At 41.2% G+C, this 20,156-nt stretch overlaps 1 protein-coding gene across 2 annotated transcripts in view; it reads left to right on the top strand.

The window, feature by feature from the left end:
* Positions 1-20,156, top strand: part of kiaa1549lb (KIAA1549-like b) — a 64,792-nt gene that overhangs the window by 17,480 nt on the left and 27,156 nt on the right. For both annotated transcript variants that reach the window (XM_072380431.1, XM_072380430.1), the window contains exons 2-4: positions 10,917-11,285; positions 14,373-14,843; positions 14,943-15,058. In XM_072380431.1, the coding sequence (XP_072236532.1) occupies positions 10,917-11,285; positions 14,373-14,843; positions 14,943-15,058 (956 nt within the window). The remainder of the gene's footprint in view (positions 1-10,916; positions 11,286-14,372; positions 14,844-14,942; positions 15,059-20,156) is intronic.

The following is a 20,156-nucleotide window of genomic DNA, read 5'->3' on the forward strand; positions in this document are numbered from 1 at the left end:
ACACTGAATATTAAATGAAAGCAATAAAAGTTTTTTCATTGAAAATATGTTACTCCTTTTATCATCATGTCTACCTTAAAGGAATGTCTGCAATAGTAAGTGACAGCACTGCCCTCCTCTTATGTTGTATGACCCATTTACCTGTCGGCTATAACGACCGATTTGGCTCCAATTTGTGTTCATAGAAAGTCTGTTCAAGCTACATTTGCGCTGGCAGAACATCAGTTCACACAGATTTTATGTGGCCTCTCCCAGGCCAGAGCAGTCACAACTGCTTCTGTTATATAGGGCAGGTATGATACGATAAGACTGTACAGAGGAGCACTATCATCACATGTTCATATTCCTATGATCTGTTGTATGTCTCTCTAGTTGCATCCAGAGGCACGTTGGTCTGCAGCGGTTGATACGGCAATGCTGCCTGAAAATCAAAAATGATTTTTTTATTTTTCCGGCTGGAAAAAGGATTTTTCTATTTCCACGCTCTTCTAATTTAGGTGGAACATTCACATCATGACCCAATATTGAAGCAACTCAGGCAGAAAGGCAGGATATGGCTAAACCTAAAACTACTGATCATTCTCTACTCCTGCAAATGTTCTTCTGGTGCACTTGCATGCGTATGTCGTTTATTGGTTGCCATTCAACCTTTATTTACCAAAAGATACGGCAAGCGTTCTCCAAATTAAGTGACACGGATGCATATCTCAGCTCGTCCCGTTCGTTTTTGCTTGTAGTCTCATCGGCTGCTTGTCACTGTCACATGCCTTCCTTTGCCATCCTGCCATGTCAAATGGCTGCTGTAATCTCCTGGCCCATCGCAGCCCCCAGCATGCAGCATCAATCCTACACTTGTGCCCCTGCTTGCTCTGATATGCATGTCTCCGTGAGACATTAACCCACAAATATATATAACATATATAACAACCCAAATATTAGCTTGTATCAGGACCACAGGCCCTCCTTTGCTGAGGCACGGATGTGTATGATATTCCTGCTGATCAGTTCAGTGCATCTCTTGTCAAGTTTGGAGCTGTGTTAAGATGAACAAGTGTGTGTTTTTGACACTGACGCGAAACATGAAATCTCCCAGATTGAAACATTTTGTTAGAAAGTAATCAGTAGATTTCATTTGTTTGAATCCTCCATGATGAGTTAGTACACGTGCTTACCTTTTATCTTTCACTTCAGAGGCCAGCATTGCCTCTGGATGTGGTGCTGAAGGTAAAGATGACTTATCTTTGCTGGTCTGTGATCGCCTGCAGAAGTGCGCTGGGGCTTCTGACTTCAAGTCATCATGTCTGGCTCAGCAGGGCTCATCAAATCACTTCAAGCATCAAAGGAATATTTCACCTTGAAATATTCTTCCCTCTTTATATACCATAAATATGTAATGATCAGAGTGAATCCTATGTTCTGATGATATGTGCCAGGTTTTTCCGTTTCCTGCCAGTTTTAGGATCCTGGCTCAGTACTGTGTAACAGGCACTGAGTTTGGTGTCTGTTGTTTACAAACCGAGCTGCATTTTGTGATGCATGGCGTTAGAATTGATATGAAGTTAGTGCTGGCTCAGCTTTAGTGGCGTCAGGTAAGATCAGAATGCAGGGAGTTGTACTATTGCAGATCTATGAAAAATGGCTAATTACCAAAAACAGCCTTTCTCGTGAACCTGAAGTGGAATTTGAGGTATCTCCGCTAACCTATGTCCTTCTTTACTTGCAACATCACTGAGAAGTTTCAGTCCAGCTGTTGAACTGAATACTTTGCCGTGTTGAATGATTTGTAACATGTAAATCGTAAAGTTATTCTCAGTTGTCTTTCTGTCTTATCTAACTTCTTTACTCTTCGGCATTAGTGGAAACACTTTGTAATGCAAAGGGTTTAATATATTGCAGCATATAACATCAGCCGTCCATGCAGTAACCACTACAAGGCTCCACGGGTACAGTAAGTGTAAAATAGCACCATGTTTCATTGCACTGGTTTTGCTAAGATAAGGTTTTATCTGATATTAATATTAAACAGGCCACTCAGCTATTACACTGAGCTGTTGCGGAAGATCTTTAATCAAAGCTTCTTATTAATGCAAGCTTTTATTTAGTGCCAGAACTGTTTTTTAAAACCTGATAATAGTGTCCTATTTTCAGCTAAAGTTGTCTTTGTTCTTGATCCTTCTTGTTCAAATGTTTTTGTGCAGTATTGTTCGTTGATGTAAAGCTACTTTTCGGACCAAATACTCATATTCAAAATTCAAAAATCAGTGTGGCAAACATTGGAATATTGGTATGAAGATTGGTGAAAACTGGACACAGCCGGTCCCAAAAAAAGTCACACACTAATATTTTGTCGGACCGTCTTTAGCTCTGATTATGGCACACATTCGCTATGGCATCGTTTCGAAAAGGGAGTGTCGGACCACTGAGCACAGTTTTCTGCAGCACCTAAAGGTTCTCAATGACGTTAAGGTCTGGACTCTGTGGTCCATGTGTGAAAATGATGTCTCATGCTCCCTGAACCACTCTTTCCCAATTTGATGCTGATGATTGTCATCTTGGAAAATGCCCGTGTCATCAGGGAAGAAAACGTCAACTAATGGAATAACCTGGTCATTCGGTGTATTCAGGTAGTCAGCTGACCTCATTCTTTGGACTCATAACGTTGCTGAACCTAGACCTGACCAACTGCAGCAACCCCAGATCATAGCACTGCCCCCACAGGCTTGTATGGTAGGCGCTAGGCATGATGGGTACATCATTTCATCAGCCTCTCTTCTTACCCTGATGCGCCCGTCACTCTGGACTCATCAGACCACATGACCTTCTTCCATTGCACCAGAGCCCAATCTTTATGCTCCCTTGCAAATTGAAGCCTTTTTTTCCGACTTGCCTCTCTGATGAGTGGTTTTTTTAAGGCTACACAGCTGTTTAGTCCCAATCCCTTGAGTTCCCTTAGCGTTGTGCATGTGGAAATGCTCTTACTTTCACGATTAAACATAGCCGTAAGTTTTTTTTTACAATTTGATTCCACCAATCAAATTGTAAAATCTGTTTTTTTTTCCGACCACATTTCTTCCTCGAAGATGGTGGTTCCCCACTATCCCTCCAGTTTTTAGGGATGTGTTGTACAGTTCTTAACCCAATGTTAGTAGCATCTTTTCTACGACCGCAGGATGATTATTTAAGACATGAGAAGCTACTCACCGCATAAGTTAGGGTTAAATAACTTGTTGCCGGCTGAAACATTATCATCCATGCAGTAATTATCTAACGGGAGGCTCTTACCTATTTGCTTAGTTAAATCCAGGTGGTGAATTGTTTTTGGGACAGGCAGTGTATTTGGAATCTTTTTTTGAATTTCTTACAAACTCCATTATGGCAGAATTTGACATTGTGTGGCTTGAACTTAACTAGATACGAGGAATCTAAATCCAACTGCACATTATCTTTTAGAGACACCTCCCACATCGACACCTTGGCTGTGCCCCATCGGTCCAGGCACAGATATCAAAGTTCCTTTGCTTATGCGCCACTTGTCCATTAAGTTTATGAAGGATCTGCTTGTTAGTTGTTGTTCCTGTGAGACACACAATCACACGAGCTGTAGATGAAACTTTACCTCAGCAAAGATAAAAATCTGTTTTCATTTCGACTCTTCTCACTTTAAAATAACTAATGTTTCTTTTTCTCTTATTTCTGTTCCCTATTTTTTTTGCCAAATGGGTCTGAGCCTGCAGATATGTGATCCATCATGTGAGAGTGGAGAGAATATGTCCCCTGTCACCTTCCTCAAAAACTCACTAAAAGCCCTGAATTATGGCCCTCTGGTATGTTGTATGCAGCCAGTTCCAGCAGTGACAAACATGGAGACACTCATTATCGTAATGCACTATATAGAAGTACAAATACAGAAGGAAATGATTGTAACATTTAGTTGAGAGAGCACAGTGTACCAGTCATAATTCATCTCTGGGACTGTGGCTGCTAATTTAGTCGCATTTATTTTATGTGACCAAAGCCAGTATTCTGTACCTCGCCTTTTAACTACCAGATGAGAAATCTCCGTAATCTTACAGTATTCATCATTTTGCCACTCAAGCCTAAATGATTCTAGCTCAAACACTGAAACAAGGACAGGAGGGAACAGCCTCCTTAAGCAGTAATACGAGAGCACAGACTGCAACAGCATGAGCCATGACTGTAGTGTCCCGAGCTGCTTCAGGACAGGAGTCAGTGTGTCGGCTTGTCAGGCTGAAAAAGCTGAAGAGCCTCAGCTCCTCAGGCTGCACTTTCATCTGAAGGGAAGGAGGGATGAAGCACGAGAAAGAGAAGATGGAGGGAGGGAAGAGAAGGGTTTCGAGAGCAGCTTCCTCTGAGTCAGTTCTCTCTCCAGTGTTTTTCTTCCAAAGGTTTTTTTCATATATCCTGTTAGCAGTGAAAAATTACACTAACGTGTACAAAATGTGTTACTTTTTTTGCCGTTTATTAACATTTAGATGTGTCTTTTCAGGGCAAATTAAAGATAAATCCTTCAAATTCTTTCTTTGTTTCATGACGTAAGTAACAGGGATGTTAAAAAGTAGGTTTCTGTAATATTCTACCCGTTATCCTCACCACCAAGTCACATAAATGTAGCATAAAAGCAATTTCAAAGTCATACTCAGCTCACTACCTTGCTGATATCTGTTACACAACATTATCAAAGTTTGGTACCTACCTCACGTATCATACCTGATGAGGTAAGGCTGTAGTAGCTGCACTGCTGAGTGGGATGCACTTTGTTTCCAAATTCGACTTTTTGTTTGGAAAAGGAGTGTTTTTTTCTCCATTTCTTTTGATACAGGACTGTCTGAGTAAATGAATGAGTGAACGTATGAGTGAACACGGCAGTATTAAGTATTAAGTGTCTGCTGCAGGCCTCTTGTCAAGGCAGCTGTTGCGTATCTCATCCTGCTGTGCTGTTTGTAAAAACACGAGTAGGTAAATTAAAAAGTGCAGGGTTGTGTGACGTCCAACCTCCAATCCACAGTTTGACCCCAGCAGCACTTGGCATCTCTGCCACCGTCTCCCTCTCCTTTGTTCGCCATCTTTGCACATGGACTGAGACAGAGAGAAGATGTGAAATGAATATTTTCTTCTGCTTTTTTTTATAATTTGAATAGAACAACAGCTCAAAGCAGTGTGCTGTTGCTTTCCATAAACAGCCAAAACGTTAAAGGGGACTTTTTTGAGGCGCTTCCTCAGATGGAGTCGACCAGACTTTTCAAATTTGTTTCTTTGCTCCCAGGGCGCCATCCGGCTCGTTATTGAATTATACTCTCTTGTTTACCGTTTTCTTGCACATAAGAGAACAAAAACAGCTCAAAGCAAAAAGAGAAGCTGCGTATAATATGAGTGGAGCGGTGGAGGCCCCACCAGTGTCATGTCTGGGTCCTGGTAGCTCAAAGATAGCGCTGGCTGCAGAGAGGGAAAAAAAGAAACAGTGTCGAAACGAGGTGCTTTGGGTCTACTGGTGGAGGAAGGTTTCAGAGACAAGTCAAGATCGGCTTTTTTCGGAATAATCCAACCAAAATAAAAAAACAAAAAAACAAAACACGTCCTATTTCAAGCCACCTGATAACAGCTGGAACAGCTGAGCTGATCTTATACATCTGCATGTTTCAATTCTCCATTCAAATGACAGAATATGGTGTTTGTACTGAATTAGTTGTTTAAACCCTGTAGTAAATCTTCAGTTGTTAGATAAAACACTGTCTTGAGCACAATCTCAGACGGACTTATCAAAACTGGTATTTGGTATCTTCGGTATCTTAATCCTGGAACTTTCAATCAAAAGGGAGAGGAAAAGAGAGATTTAGAAGTTGATGCAGGCAATGCTGGCAAAAAAATGATGGGCTCTCCGTATGCCAAGCTATAATCTCCTCTACTCCACTGATAACCCATGAAAAAATATCTTCCTGTTGTGTTTTAAATTGATCAACTGTTCATCTCGAGAGGGCTAACTTCTGATATTTGACCAATTGTATTTTGTTGGACATCTATTGACATCACCGTCATGGATTTTGTTGCAAAACCAAACATCGCAGCATCACTGTGGGCACATTTAGGTTTGAAGCAAAATGAAAAGGGAGAGCATTCAAATGTGCCGATATCACAAACAGAAGACGAGCTGTAGAATAAAATGGTAGGGTAGGGTCTACGCGCAGGGTGACCTGCAGTGTCCTTGGTGTTCTGGCGTTTAGGGATCTGTGTAAATGGAGTTGGTTGTACAACACGCTCAGCTCCACCAGCTTTGTTCTTTTAAATGTCGAAGCAAAAGCTTTCCTAATGGAGATAAAGGTTGAGATAAAGGCTCATCTAACATAATCTTAGATAAAACATATACATGATGATTATCCGTGACCCAAGTTCACATCTAGATAGAGATTGTTTCTTCAATCCAACATTTAAAAACTCAGATGTTTTCAAAAGCAGTGATACGAAGCAGAAGAGAGGAGGAAAGTCCCACATATCCAAAATAAATAACCTGAACAATTATGATGAAGAGTGAAAATACAAATTCTCCCTGTTTTGTACACTAATGCGACATGTTATTTGTTAATCACATTGTTTTGTAGGGAGTGACCCACAGATGTGTAGAGTATTTTCCTCCAAAATGATTTATTGGGAATGATGACTTTTCCCCCCTACTCATCCCAGCCCATCCTTTTACTGTTTCACTCTCATTTCATCTGCACGCCTTTGTCTCTCTTGTCCATTGTTAAAATTCTCCCATATGCTCTGCTGCATCAGAGCAGGTGGCGAACCACAGGTGCGCCACACCTCCGCCTGCACCGGCGTCCATCCCATGCACTCAAATTCACGTTGCTGCTGGGGTCGCTAATCAGCTGTTGAAGTTCTCACTGACCTCTTTGTGGCCTTGGAGTATGAGTCACAGTCTTTATTTTGTGAAGCGTAACTCTCACTCTTGTTGCCACTCTTTCTTTTTTAACACCAGTTTTTAAGACTCAATTAAATATTTTAGTATCGCAGTGCCACTAATCACATTTTAGCACATTAGTGATTATTGAAGAAGAGGATTTATGTGGGATTGTGAAAGCAGCATGAAGACATGAACACTGACAGTTAATGAAATTCCTCTGGAAACAAATTATGGAAAGCATTATGCCAATTCTCTCAGACTCTGATGAGATTTCACTCAGAACAGGTAACCTGGAACTTATTCTAAATTTGTTATTAGATTACCGTTCTCGTTTAATGTTCTGCAGTTGTGTGAAGATAAAAAAAAAAGTGTTTTTAGTGTCAGCTGTGTGAAAGCACAATGCCTCAGGCTAATCCCTGTGTGTATGAAAAAAGGAAAAACAGACTTAAAGTCCTCTCATTTCTGCAGAATTTGCAGCATATTTGTCAGCATGTTATAGTTTATGCTTGCATATGCTTTTATTTTAAAAAAAGTGATTGGAAAAACATATGAGGCAAAAATGCCAGAGTGTGTGAGCATCAAGCATCTTCCTGCTTTGACATGAGTGACTGTCATTAAATGGGTCCACAGAAGTTTCCTGCTCATGTTGCTGCAACGCAGGAGTGAGCTGCAGCTCTGTAGCAGGAGGAACATACTGAGGGGGGTGGGAGATGTGACAGGACTACTAAGCTTTATAAATGGATGAAAGAACCCCTGTATCACTGAGCTGAGGATGTGCTGAGAATAAAAGGAGTGAAGAGGACAGAAGTGGATAACAGACAACTCCACGTCAGCCATATTGGTCAGTTAATCACCTCGAGCATCTCGGTGATAGTTCTCCATATCTGTCTCTCACTCTCTGCCTTTTATTGAGCTGTGACTTTTGCAAGGGCACAAAACCCTGAAACATGAGTCCATTGTGTGTTTTTAGAAGTATCGTTAGCCATACTTCAACACACAGCCTCCATCTCTTGAATAATTCCATTTGTTCCACTTTAAAGATTTTTTTTTCTTTTTTCCTTTTCTTTAGCAACACACAAATGTCTGCCCTTACCATCTGAGACTATTAGAAAGATGTGTTTACACTCACAAACCAGCCTGTGAGTAGGGTTTGTGATGAGTTTTCACCTTTTTACCATGCCTTTTGTGATATATTGTCCCAGATGTAAATGCCATAATTAGTGTTATTAGGATTTTTAGACTATTATATCTCACGGAATAATGAAAATTTGGTGACATAACAATTGAAAAAATACCATTAGAAAATAGAAAATATCTACTGAATAAAGTAAAAAAATCAATTAAAAAATCAATATTGAAATATGAATAAAAGAAAACTGTGTAACCAAAGCAAGACTATCAAATCAAATCAAATTTATTTGTATAGCACATTTCATGTACAAAACAAGTGCTTTATATAAAATAAAAGCAGCGGGGAGTGGTAGAAGCATTAAAAATACATAAAAGAATATAAATAGAAAGAAATAAAATAATTAAAATGAATACAAACAAGCAACAGTAGATAAAATATGTTGTGCAGATTTCATGGATAGACACATGAGAAAAGGAATGTTTTTTAACCTGGATTTAAAAATGTCTACATTTGGTGACAGTTTAATCTCCACTGGCAGTTTGTTCCACTTGTTTGCAGCATAACAGCTAAATGCTGCTTCTCCATGTTTAGTCTGGACTCTGGACTGGACCAGCTGACCTGAGTCCCTGGATCAAAGAGCTCTGCTGGGTTTATATTCTCTGAACATATCACAGATGTATTTTGGGCCTAAACTGTTCTGGGATTTGTAAACCATCAGTAGGCTTTAAAATCTATTATGTGGCTGACTGGAAGCCAGTGTAAAGATTTTAAAACTGGTGTGATGTGTTCAGATGTCTTAGTCCTGGTTAAAATTTTAGCAGCAGCGTTCTGGATGAGCTGCAGATGTTTAATGCTCTTTTTGGGAAGTACGGTTAAGAGACCATTACAGTTATCGAGTCTACTGGAGATGAATGTGTGGATGAGTTTCTCCTGGTCTTTTGGGGAGAGAAAACCTTTAATTCTGTTAATGTTCCTGAGTTGGTAAAAAGCTGCCTTGGTGACAGCTTTGATGTGGCTGCTGAAAGTCAGATCTGAGTCTATTAACACTCCAAGGTTACGAACTTGGTCAGTGATTGTAAGGGCCCAAGTCTCAAGATATTTACCAAATGCTGACCCTCTTCTCTCTGCTACCAAACAGAATTATCTCAGTTTGTCTTCATTTAATCGTAGAAAATTCTCTCTCGTCCAGGAGTTTATTTCTTCCAGACACTGAAACAGTACGTCTGCTGGGCTGCAGTCGTCTGGTGACAGAGACACATAAAGTTGTGTATCGTCTGCATAACTGTGATAATTGATGTTAAAGTTCTGTAATATCTGACCCAAAGGGAGCATATACCAGTTAAACAGAAGAGGTCCAACAATTGACCCCTGAGGGATTCCACAAGTCATGACCACTCGCTCATATTTGTAGCTGCCAATTGTATCAAAACAACTCTGGCCTTCTAAGTAGGACCTTAACGAGTTAAGGACCGCTCCAGAAAGTCCAACCCAGTTTTCCAGCCTGTGCAACAGGATTCTGTGATCTACAGTATCAAGCGCAGCGCTGAGATCCAACAGAACCAGGACTGAAACATAACCAGAATCAGTGACTATTCAGTCATTCATTTGAGTACGTCTCTTAACTGTCCTCTCTTATTCGGCTTAATTTCCAAATCCTCCCACGCCAGAGCTGCGGTTGGACAAAACACCTATTAGCGTTGAGTAACACGTTATGTACACCTCACTTGGTTTATTGCTGCTGTGTGTGTGTGTGTGTGTGTGTGTGAAGGAGCTGCCTGTGCCTGGTCCACTTTGACACGGGAGCATTACGGTGTTAGTGAAATCCTTGCTTTTTGTGATGGCATCACGTTGGCTAAAGTGTGGAGAAACAGATTTTCGTTCAGAGTGCTATAAGATAATCATGTCAGAATTGAGACAGACCTACTTGGCAAAAATCTATTTCAAATTGGAAATTGAAAGTATCATTGCTCTTATACACGTCTGAATCTACAGTCATGGGCACATGTATAGTGGAGTGATCCTGACTATCTCTTAAGCTCATGTCAGAGGCTTGCATTTGTCTTATGAACTTTGAATGTGTGCACTTTGCAAATCCATGTAAGTGAAAAGTTACATTTAGGGTAAAAAAAAGGAAGGTTTTTATTCCCAACCTATTAAAGATAAACTCATGCTCAACATTGTCTTTAAAAAACTGTGTGGGTGGAACAAATCACTTCCACAAAAAACAGTGAGTACAGGGTCGTATCTTAATCCAGTAAAATGCCACTTGACATTTGGTTGAACCGCTCTGACGTTACACGAGTATGTGCCTTGTTCTGTATGAGCACAAGCCTTATCAACCAGTGAACAAGCAGCTACTTGGAGGTCTTTCCTCTTTGAAATGACTTTATCAGTCGTGTTTAGTAAAGTCAAAAGCACAATTAATATTCAAACTGTAATTAACCAGTACAGGACATAAGCATGACATTTTATACAGTTTTTATGACTGAAGACTGCAGGAATGCATCAGCAGGATGCTCTCTATGTTGTTTTTTTTTTCAGTAGAAAAATGACCATTTAGTCTTCCAAAGGACTGTTTTACCACTTACCTTTTAAAGTGGCCTTTTATCTGCATCAATGCCACTTTATGGATGATTTACTGCAGGGTGTTGAGGTTGAGCTTATTAGAGAGGGAGTATTGATTGATTTAAAAATGCATGAACTGAAGTAGACTATAACCTGGCTGATACTTTGTCTTCTTACATATACACTGGTGTTTGTGGTAGATAAATTGGCTGACAAGTAACACAAAATTGAAGGTAGGTTATAGCAAATAAATTGAGTTTCAGTATTAAACTGTCATGTCTCTTTCTGTCCTTTTAACAGAAAAATCCACCTATGATGCCTCTGGTTCCCCGCCTTTACCGATTGACCCCTCAGTCACAGATGCTCCTGTTCACCCACTGGCTGACCTGTCGGTGGCAGAGGAGACGCCTTTCCCAGTTGTCCATTCAGATGGTGACTCAGAGTCTGAGAGGGAAGGTTTATCAGGGCAGCCTGCTTTTTCCTCCGTCTTAACCGTGATGGCAGGGACTGTCAAACATCCAGCAAGCCTTGATCACAGTAGAACCTTGCCGAGTATCAGCAAGGACGAGACCCAAACCACCCAATGGCCTTCACGTAGTTCCAGCCAAGGTTTGGACATGTCCTCCTCACCGTCCTTTGTGGGAGACAAGATCCATAAAGCCAGCTCAGGTCTGATTTTTAACCTATCTGACAAACACACCATACCACTTGTGGCCATTGGTTCGGCCATCTCCAAGCCATCACATGAGTCATTAATGGATAGAAAGACGAGTTTCTCATCATTTCCATTTTTATCATTGACATCAATGTCTTCCTCAGTTCCATCCACGTCCTCTTTGACATCATCCCTTGTTTCTTTGCTTTTTCGATCATCTTCCACTGAGCGGATAAACAAAGCTGCCTTATCTCAGAGCCAGGGAATTGTGTCCAGCTCTGCTGCTCAGACAGAAACAGCAACATTATCACCAGCAGGGCCTGAGGGTGGGACAGACAGTCGAACAACTGCAAAATCCACCTCTCATTCAGTTGGTGACCTACATGCTGTAAGACAGGGAATGCAAAATGCAGCAAGGAAACCATCAAACTTTCCAAGTGAAGCCAGCTCTGAAAATAGCAATAAAATGACAAAACACTCCTTGTACTCACCGGAGCATAAAATGAATCATATCTACATAAGAAGTGCAACCACGAATGTAATCCATAGAACTGCATCCAACACGTTTTCATCATATCCTACTCCTAACAATAGTCTGAATCTTTCAGATGATTTATACAGACCCACTCAAAATCAGAACAAAAGCCTTAACTCGGTATCTGCCAATAATCTGGAAATTAGCCTTTCAACTCCCTTCAATCAAGAGAGTCAAGCTGTTCAAAGGCAGCAGGGAGCTACACAGAATCCCACATCAGCTCGGCTGTCTGCCCGTCCAAAAAGCTATTCAGTTTCTAGTCATGTCACACAGCAGATGTTACATGGAACTGCGTATACCAAAGAGGAAGACAGGACCGCAGTAGATAATTACACTTTAGTTGACAAAAGCAATGTAGCCGCGTTGCCTTTCAGTTCACATGTTGTAAATCCAACTGTGACACCAACAATGACCTTCACACCCAGCAGATGGTTTTTCACTATTTCCTCTGGGTCGTTGCCAGATCAAACGTCTCTCTCTCAAACTGCGGTCGCCAAACAAACACGTATCCACTCTGGCATAGTGGCCTCAGAGTATGCCTCTAATCCTGGTGATTTAGTGACAGCAGCGGGTCACAGCAGTTCCAGTCTTCCTGCCATCAACATAAATTACAACCAGGGACGGACAGTAAGAGCAGAGCTTACATCCACGTCCACTCAAGCTCACCTGAGTAACTCACTTTCACTCACGCTGCTAAGGCCTGAGCACACCAACGGTTCCGTCCTCAGATCGAGCACCGGAGAAGAATCACCCTCATCCACGTCAGAGTCAGCCTTGCTCAGAGATATTCAGGAACTTGTGACACAATCCAGCTCTTTTAAGGGTGTCACACACAGAGGTTTGGTGGCACTAAAAATGATACTCACCCCCAGTAATAGATCAACAACTCTTTCAGAGCCAGCAGACTTTTCAAAGTATATGACCTATAAAGCCAAGCATCAAAGTAGTTCACACCTCACTCAGCCAACAGGCCTATCTTTTAGTAACAACTCAATCCAAGATGATATAGATGATTCCACAGAGGTATATGTGAATAAGGAGACTAATTCTGCAGCACAAATAAGCCCTTCAAAAATACCTCTTCAAACAAGATCCTTGCTTACTTTGCCCCTCAAATTTCACACGCCTGCTTTACCTTCACCAGCTAAAAGCTCTGCCTCTATGAAATCTGAGGGAACCACTGAGGTCCAAACAAGTGCAGGAAACTATGAGATGTCAAATATGTCAAATGGAAAAAAGAGTTCTGTTCCTCCTGTATTTAATGGAAAGGAAGAGTCTGCTCTTATCCGAGACTCTGCATCCTACAAGACAGGCGTTCCATCAGGGCAGCTCAAAACACAACTCCTGTCTTTTAAGACTTCAGAAGATTTCATGATGCTGAACAAAGGCTCTCAAGGATCGGGCAAAAGATCAGCTGAAATCCCTTCTCCTTCTGTCACTTTGTCTTTCTTACAACCTGCTAAATATCACGATGATGCAACGTTCGCAAGCCATTTAGAGCAGTCTTTTCCCTCCTCTTGGTCAGAAATCATCCTGACACAGAGGGAAAGCTCCTCCTCTCTGGGAGCAATCAGCAGCTATAGTAGCGATAAATCACATTCATTTTTAGACAGACAAACAAGCATTGACTCCAATGGCTCCTCTGCAGTAACTACCTCCTCCAGTGACGGACAGAACAGCGGAGAGACAAGTACTATTTTCAGCTTTGGCACAAAAGTAATGGCTCTATATACAAAATGGAGAGCTACCAAGCCCATGCCTCTTCAAAGCAGTGCTTTTAAATCAGAAAATGTATCTGCTGGCTTTGACAGGGAAATTTCTAATTTACCAGCAGATGGCTCATCATATGAATATCCAAGCCTGAAAAACGGACAAGAGCACAGTGTGTATATATTGAATTCAAATGATTCAACAGCTGTCACCAGTGATTTATATCCACTTTATTCAACTGTCAGAGAGCATCCATCTTTTACCTATGTTTTCAGATTATCTGACAATAAAGAGCAGACTCTTGATTTGTCTCCTGCTTATCTCAAATCTGCTAAAGCTGTCAATAAACAGCCAAGAGTCAAGGTGAACACTGCTGCTACATCAGCCCGTGGTTCAGATGTTTCCTTGCCCCTCTCTTACATAGCTACTGACACTGAAACATCCTCACAAGCTACATCTCTTGCGTTGGTGTACAAGAGCAAGAAGAGCCCCCCTTTGGCCGATGTTCACTCTCCTGAATCTGCATTTGAGTTAGCTGTCTCACTTCCTGATGACATCATCACAAATATAGTTCTGAAGAGATCAACTTCATCAACTGACTTGGTGTCGTCCTTCACTTCATTTCATCCCTCATCATCTTTAGAAACCTTTTCTTCATCTGCATCCTCTCAGTTGTCCTCCTTGTACGTGAAACCCACCACTTCAGTGTCACTTTTGCCAACACCAACCATGTATCCAGGCGAAGCAACATCATCTGTCTCTGTAAAACCCACGTTTTCATCGTCATCACCAACTTTGACTTCATCACTCGATTCTATTCGCTCACAGGTAGTGACAGAGATGTTTGATCTTACAGAAGCAGAGACGGACGAGTCAACCGCTGAAACATCTAAATCGGTTGTGCTCTCATTCCCCAAAGAAAAAGAGGCCAGCCTAGCCCCGTCTCAGTCAGACAGGATTACGCTTTTTGCTGGACCCACGCAGGAGACATCTCAGGTATCGCTGCTGACCCCACAACAGGACACCACAACAGCCTCTGCGAAGCTCCCCGCCACAACTGTAGCTTCGACCACGAAAAGCTCCATCTATGCCACGCCTCCCCTAAGAGTCCCAACGCAGTCCACCTCCACAACCACACCGAGGCCCACACCTGTCACCAGGAGAACCACAACCACCACCATCAGCAGGAGAACGTTCACGCCACCCGTCCCAAGAACAAGCCCCCCGAGGGGGGTCACCACCGTCTTCATCTCGCCTTTCACCACCACCACCACAGAGGCCCCACCACCACAATGCAACATCACTGAGAGATTATGGGTGAAAACGGGTAAACAATTCTTTTTGCAACAGTCGTGGAGAACAAAAATTGTTGCATCTCTATTTTTGTGATGTGTTTGTTTGCTGCCTGACTTTTTGTCTGTCCTAGTTGTTTCCATCTATGTGAGAAGAAACAGGCTGGATAGCATTCAGAGGCAGAATCTGCGAAGGGGACTGAGTCAAGGCCTCAGGAAAGCTTTGAATGATACATCCGCCCAAGCGCAGGTCAGGCTGCAAAAAGTTACTGCGCATCATTCAGTCACTGCACTTTCATCCACAACACACTGAATTACACTGCATGTGTTTAAGTTAGAGTATGTGTGCATAAGAAAGCAGGAGACATGGACAACTAAAGAGACCACAAACTCGTAGTGTTTCTTATTTTAGCTCCACTTGAAGGAATATACACCCAGTACATCAGCTAAAAAAAGAGGAATATTGTGCATGCACTCTATGAATTTTGCTGTCAGTTATCATGTCCAGTCCATCATATGGACATATGTTGTATATCTTGCTTAGTTGGTCCAAAACAAAAGGTAACCACATTCCGACTGTAGCAGAGACAGGTAAAGGAGGATGCACTGCACCAGATAGTGCCCACCTCTAATCACGCAACGTGGTATAAATGAAGTTAGTCCTCCCTATATGCAGATGTTTGGCAAGTTGTTGCATTCATCCAGCAGAGCCTGGAAGAACCTAGGACACTACACAGCTACAGGCGGACGCTTGATAAATAATTGAAAAACTTTTTTGCATTAATTCAATTCTTCACACGTTTATTATGCATCCACTTACCGTCGTGTTGACTACCAGGGTCCTTTCAGCTCCTGCTTTTTGAAAACAGCCTGTCAAATGTCGGCATTTTCTTTCTATATCAACCCATGCACTTTAAACTGTTTTTACTAAAGGTGACATTAAGGGATAGAAGGGGAACAAGCCAATAAATATATATTTTTTTATATCTAATTCATAATAATAACTCATGGAGCTGGCCCAGTGCCATCAGTACATTTACATATTTTTTCTTATTTTGAGAGTGCGTATTATTGAGACACGGCCACAATGTTGTCATCAAGTTCCAAGAACTTGTGCAATAATCTTTTTTCCACCAGTGCCCCTAGGAATATACCATAGGATCCAAATTAATTCACATGACTATAGGGAAAGGCATCTGTTTACATTTGGTGTTACGGCTTGATTTGAGGACTCAGCCCTCCCACATGCACCAGTGGAATAACTGAGGCAGGGAAAAAGACCCCCAGAATACAAAAAAGAGCAGCATCAATTACATATATGTCAATTATTAATTCATATATAGTTTGTACGTGTAGCAGGAAAGCTACTGATTGATCAGCTGATGTTCTCACTGTGAGCTGAGCTTTACTGACTACATTGCCAGTCAGAAGTGAGTCTATGCTGAAATTATCTGTGCTTTATTTTGAGAGATGTCAAAAATTGCTGCCCTTGTGACGAGAATTTGTGTAATTGTCTTTTAGGAATGGCTGTGCTTTTAATCAAGAGAGAATACACACAAATGATACAGAACAGCTTTTATCACTAATGAATGGCTCTTAATTTTGCACTCACCAGAAAACTGGATGCGTATTATCATACCAAGGACCATCATGTAGGCTATGTGAGGAGACGAGGACCAATATAGAAATTAGGTTGACTGACTGTGTCCCAGATGGCAGAGTGCGGTGTCACATATTTGAGTAACTGTACCAACATTAAAACACGATGTAGATTAAAACTGTTGCAGAGCCACAGATAAATTATAAGAAACACACTTTTGTTTGCAGAGTTTACATCTATGTTACAGAAGAATGGACACACACCAAATTTGGTTTGACAAAAGCTGAATCTGGAGCAAACCACTTTCAGAGTGTCCCCCCCAAAAAATCCACTTGGTGCGCACACAATGAACTGTGTGTTTGGATTAGTCGTTTGTGAAACCAGTGATAGTTCCCACTGTGCGAAAAATGCAGCCTCTCTTTTGCAAGCCTCTAATGCCTCCACTCACTGTGACTTTGTTATATGAGCACCTCTTAGCCATGCAAAGTTATGTTAAAATGAAGCCAGTGACAAACAGTAGTCTTAAAAGTAGAAAAAGCACCTTTCAAGCACTTTTCAAGATAAAAATCACAAAGTGATTCACAATGAAATACAGTAAACATGAAAAATATGAAAACACAACAACAAAAGCTAATCAAAAGCAAGTTTGAAAAGATGGGTTTTCAGCTGCTTTTTAAAAGAAATCACAGAGTCCACGGATCTCAGGAGAGTGCAAAGGCTCTGTCACCTTTAGTTTTCAACAGTGTGTTCTGCACAGCCAGCAGGGCCTGCTCATATGACCCCAAGGACCTGCTGGGGAGATACTGCAGTAAAAGTTCTCTGATGTAAGTTGGTTCTTGTCCATGTAGAGCTATAAATCTTAAAACCAACATTTTGAAATGTACCCTGTAGTGGACGGGGAGCCAGTGCAGTTGAATTAGCAACGGATTGACATGAGAATACCTGAAAGATTTTGTTAGAAGCCTCGCAGCAGCGGTCTGTACAACCTGAAGATGTTCCAGTGATTCTTTTACTCAGACAAGTGAACATAGAATTCCAATCATTTCCATCTCAGAGCGTGAGACACAATGAGACTTAGTTTTTTAAATGATAAAAACAAGAGCGAACCAGTGGTTTAACATGAGCATCCAAAGTCAACACTGAGTCAAGAGTTACGCCCCCGAGGTTCCTAACTGAGGGTTTACCAAATGAGGCGAGCGGGCCAAGAGTCTCTATTAACTTTGGTAAAAATCCATCAGGGGCACAGACAAGGGCTTCAGATTTCTCATCATTAAGTTGAAGAAAATTGTCAGCCATCCAACTTCGGATAGAATAAAAAACACCTGAGCAAGTTTCTGTTAAACTACATTAATAGGAATCTAAAAATGACTGCAAAAACAATGGGATTCCTTCATCCTCAGTGGGTCGCAGTTTGCGTGTGTGCAGTCTAATGAAATCTATTGTCGTGCTGTATTTCTCGAGCTGGAAGCATCAAACAGTGAGGCCCGTGTATGCATCCTGGGCACATGAAGGTCAGCGCGCTCACATGTTCATCCTAAGTGTCCCTCTGTATTCTCAGAAGGTGTCTTGCTTCAGTGCACCTCTGTCACCCATTTCCACATCGCACGGGTTCTTTTTAGCTGCAGTGCTCTCTCGTCCAATGGGAAGCAAGCCGTTAGCCAGGGAAATTGCCTCTGTGTTTAATTATAGGCTATAAACGGTTGGGAGGAGAGCGATGTGCCAGGCTGATGCTAAAAAGATGATGAGAAATGGACTGAATTAAGTGAACCATAGGACTAAAACCATTTGTAAAAAAAAAAAACAACAATGAGGAACTGTTTTTGTGTTTTTTTTCACGTAGTTCCTTCTTTGTGACCAGAAACTTTTTGAATTCCAGATCTGAGACCTGTTGGGTTGTTGCGCTGCTGTCTGTCCCACTCTCTGAGATAGAGTTAATAAGTGTGTTCGAAATGCAATCTCTTAATAACACCTTCACACGGGTGAAGCCTGAGAGGATGAAGCGATAATAAAGGGCTCTTTTCACAGAGCTTGTAACAAGGCTGAATTGTGAGGAAGTGGAGCAGTGACTTTCAGCTACAGAGACTTTCAGCTACAGAGACACCCCCCCCCCCCCCCCCCCCCACCCCCTCCCCCTTGTCGGCTTTCAGATGGGTTTAGGTAATGGATCTGAATGGTTTCACCTCTCCTACGCACACACTCAGATCTTTTATTATTCGCTTTCCAGTCTTCACAAATGCAAAGTTGACTAAAAAGTCATCCTGAGAAAACACATGCACATTTTACTGTTGCATGACATGAAGTTGAACTTGCCCTTTTTGCGGCAGACATTTGAACTTGCTACTGTAAGGTGTGAGTCACACCTTAAGGTAAAACACAGGTGTGATTCACAATGTTGACAGTGATTCTGTTTCAGGTGATCCACTGAACCTGGAAATAAAACAACCAGTTCGGCCGTCGTTGTTGTGCTACACCTGCGCTCTTCCTACTGAGCCATGCCCAAATATCCTGTTTGCAAGGAAAATTTAAATCAACTTGACCGTATGTTTTATTACGCAATGGTGGATAAAGAAGAGAAAGGATGGAAGGAAGGAAGGAAGGAAGGAAGGAAGGAAGAAAGGAAGGAAGATAATCATAATCACTTTCATGAACTGTTTTAAGGGTTACATAAAAGTGATCATCGACAGCATACAGAGAGGCTCAGTTTGCTCTGATTGGTCAGCTGCACAAGGCGGCGCAGACCCTGACATTTAGATTATATTAAGCCTACAACATATCAGGTAGAAGTCTTTAAACACTGAACTTGATCTCATTGGGACTTTCAGCGTAATTTGTCAGTGTACTAAAAGGACTGAAAAGCAGCTGCTGTCTGACTAATCATCTTTCATGTGTTCAAACTAAATGATAAGAAGTTTTTATTGTTGCCTCGTCAGTGATGCTACAAATCCAGCTGCAGCACTACAACATCTGCAAGGTTACATCATATTTGCAAAGTTTTTAACTTTTAAAAAAGTCAGGGGTGCTGGAGTTATATATATATATATATTTTTATATATATATATTCTTAATCAATGAATACATAGATTTTCTCAGCATTAAACCTAACTTTACTTTAATTGACAGTGTTTACCAAAAATGTGAAAATCTTTCTGCTCATAGTACTTATGCATTCCCATAAAAAATGTTATCACGACCAACTTTTAGTTGGATCAGTAACAACAAAATATGTTCTTATGACATTTTGCTCACCCACTGAGATATTTGCAATTTGAAATATGCTGATATACATCTACTTTGTAATTTAAGTTGTTATAAGAAAAACATGACCCAAATAGGAATCATACTGATATCCTACATTTGAGCTACGGTAACATACTGTCTTTGTAACTGACATACAAACACTTATATTATTACGTATATTAATTACATAAGTACACTGTTATACACTCGATTTAGCAACAATGCTAAATTTACATGTAGATATTGAGGTTGACATCGTATCTGATCTGTGCTATTCCACAGCACTGCTGTGCTGGATAGTGCACGTAGACGTGCACTCCTGCCGTGTGGCATCACTTTTATCTGAGACATCAGCAAAGTAAGATGTGGTCTGAGGTCCAGGTGAAACAGTTTGATGCTTACAACTAGAGTAAGCTGTGAAATACTGTTGTTCAAACTGGTGTAAAGTCATTCTTTCATCTTTCATTAATAGGCCCTCATGTTGGGACAAGTTTCCCCTGAAAAACATTTG

This window comes from Leuresthes tenuis, unplaced genomic scaffold, assembly GCF_036924035.1.
Source record: "Leuresthes tenuis unplaced genomic scaffold, fLeuTen1.0.hap1 SCAF_2, whole genome shotgun sequence".
Taxonomy (NCBI): Eukaryota; Metazoa; Chordata; class Actinopteri; order Atheriniformes; family Atherinopsidae; genus Leuresthes; species Leuresthes tenuis.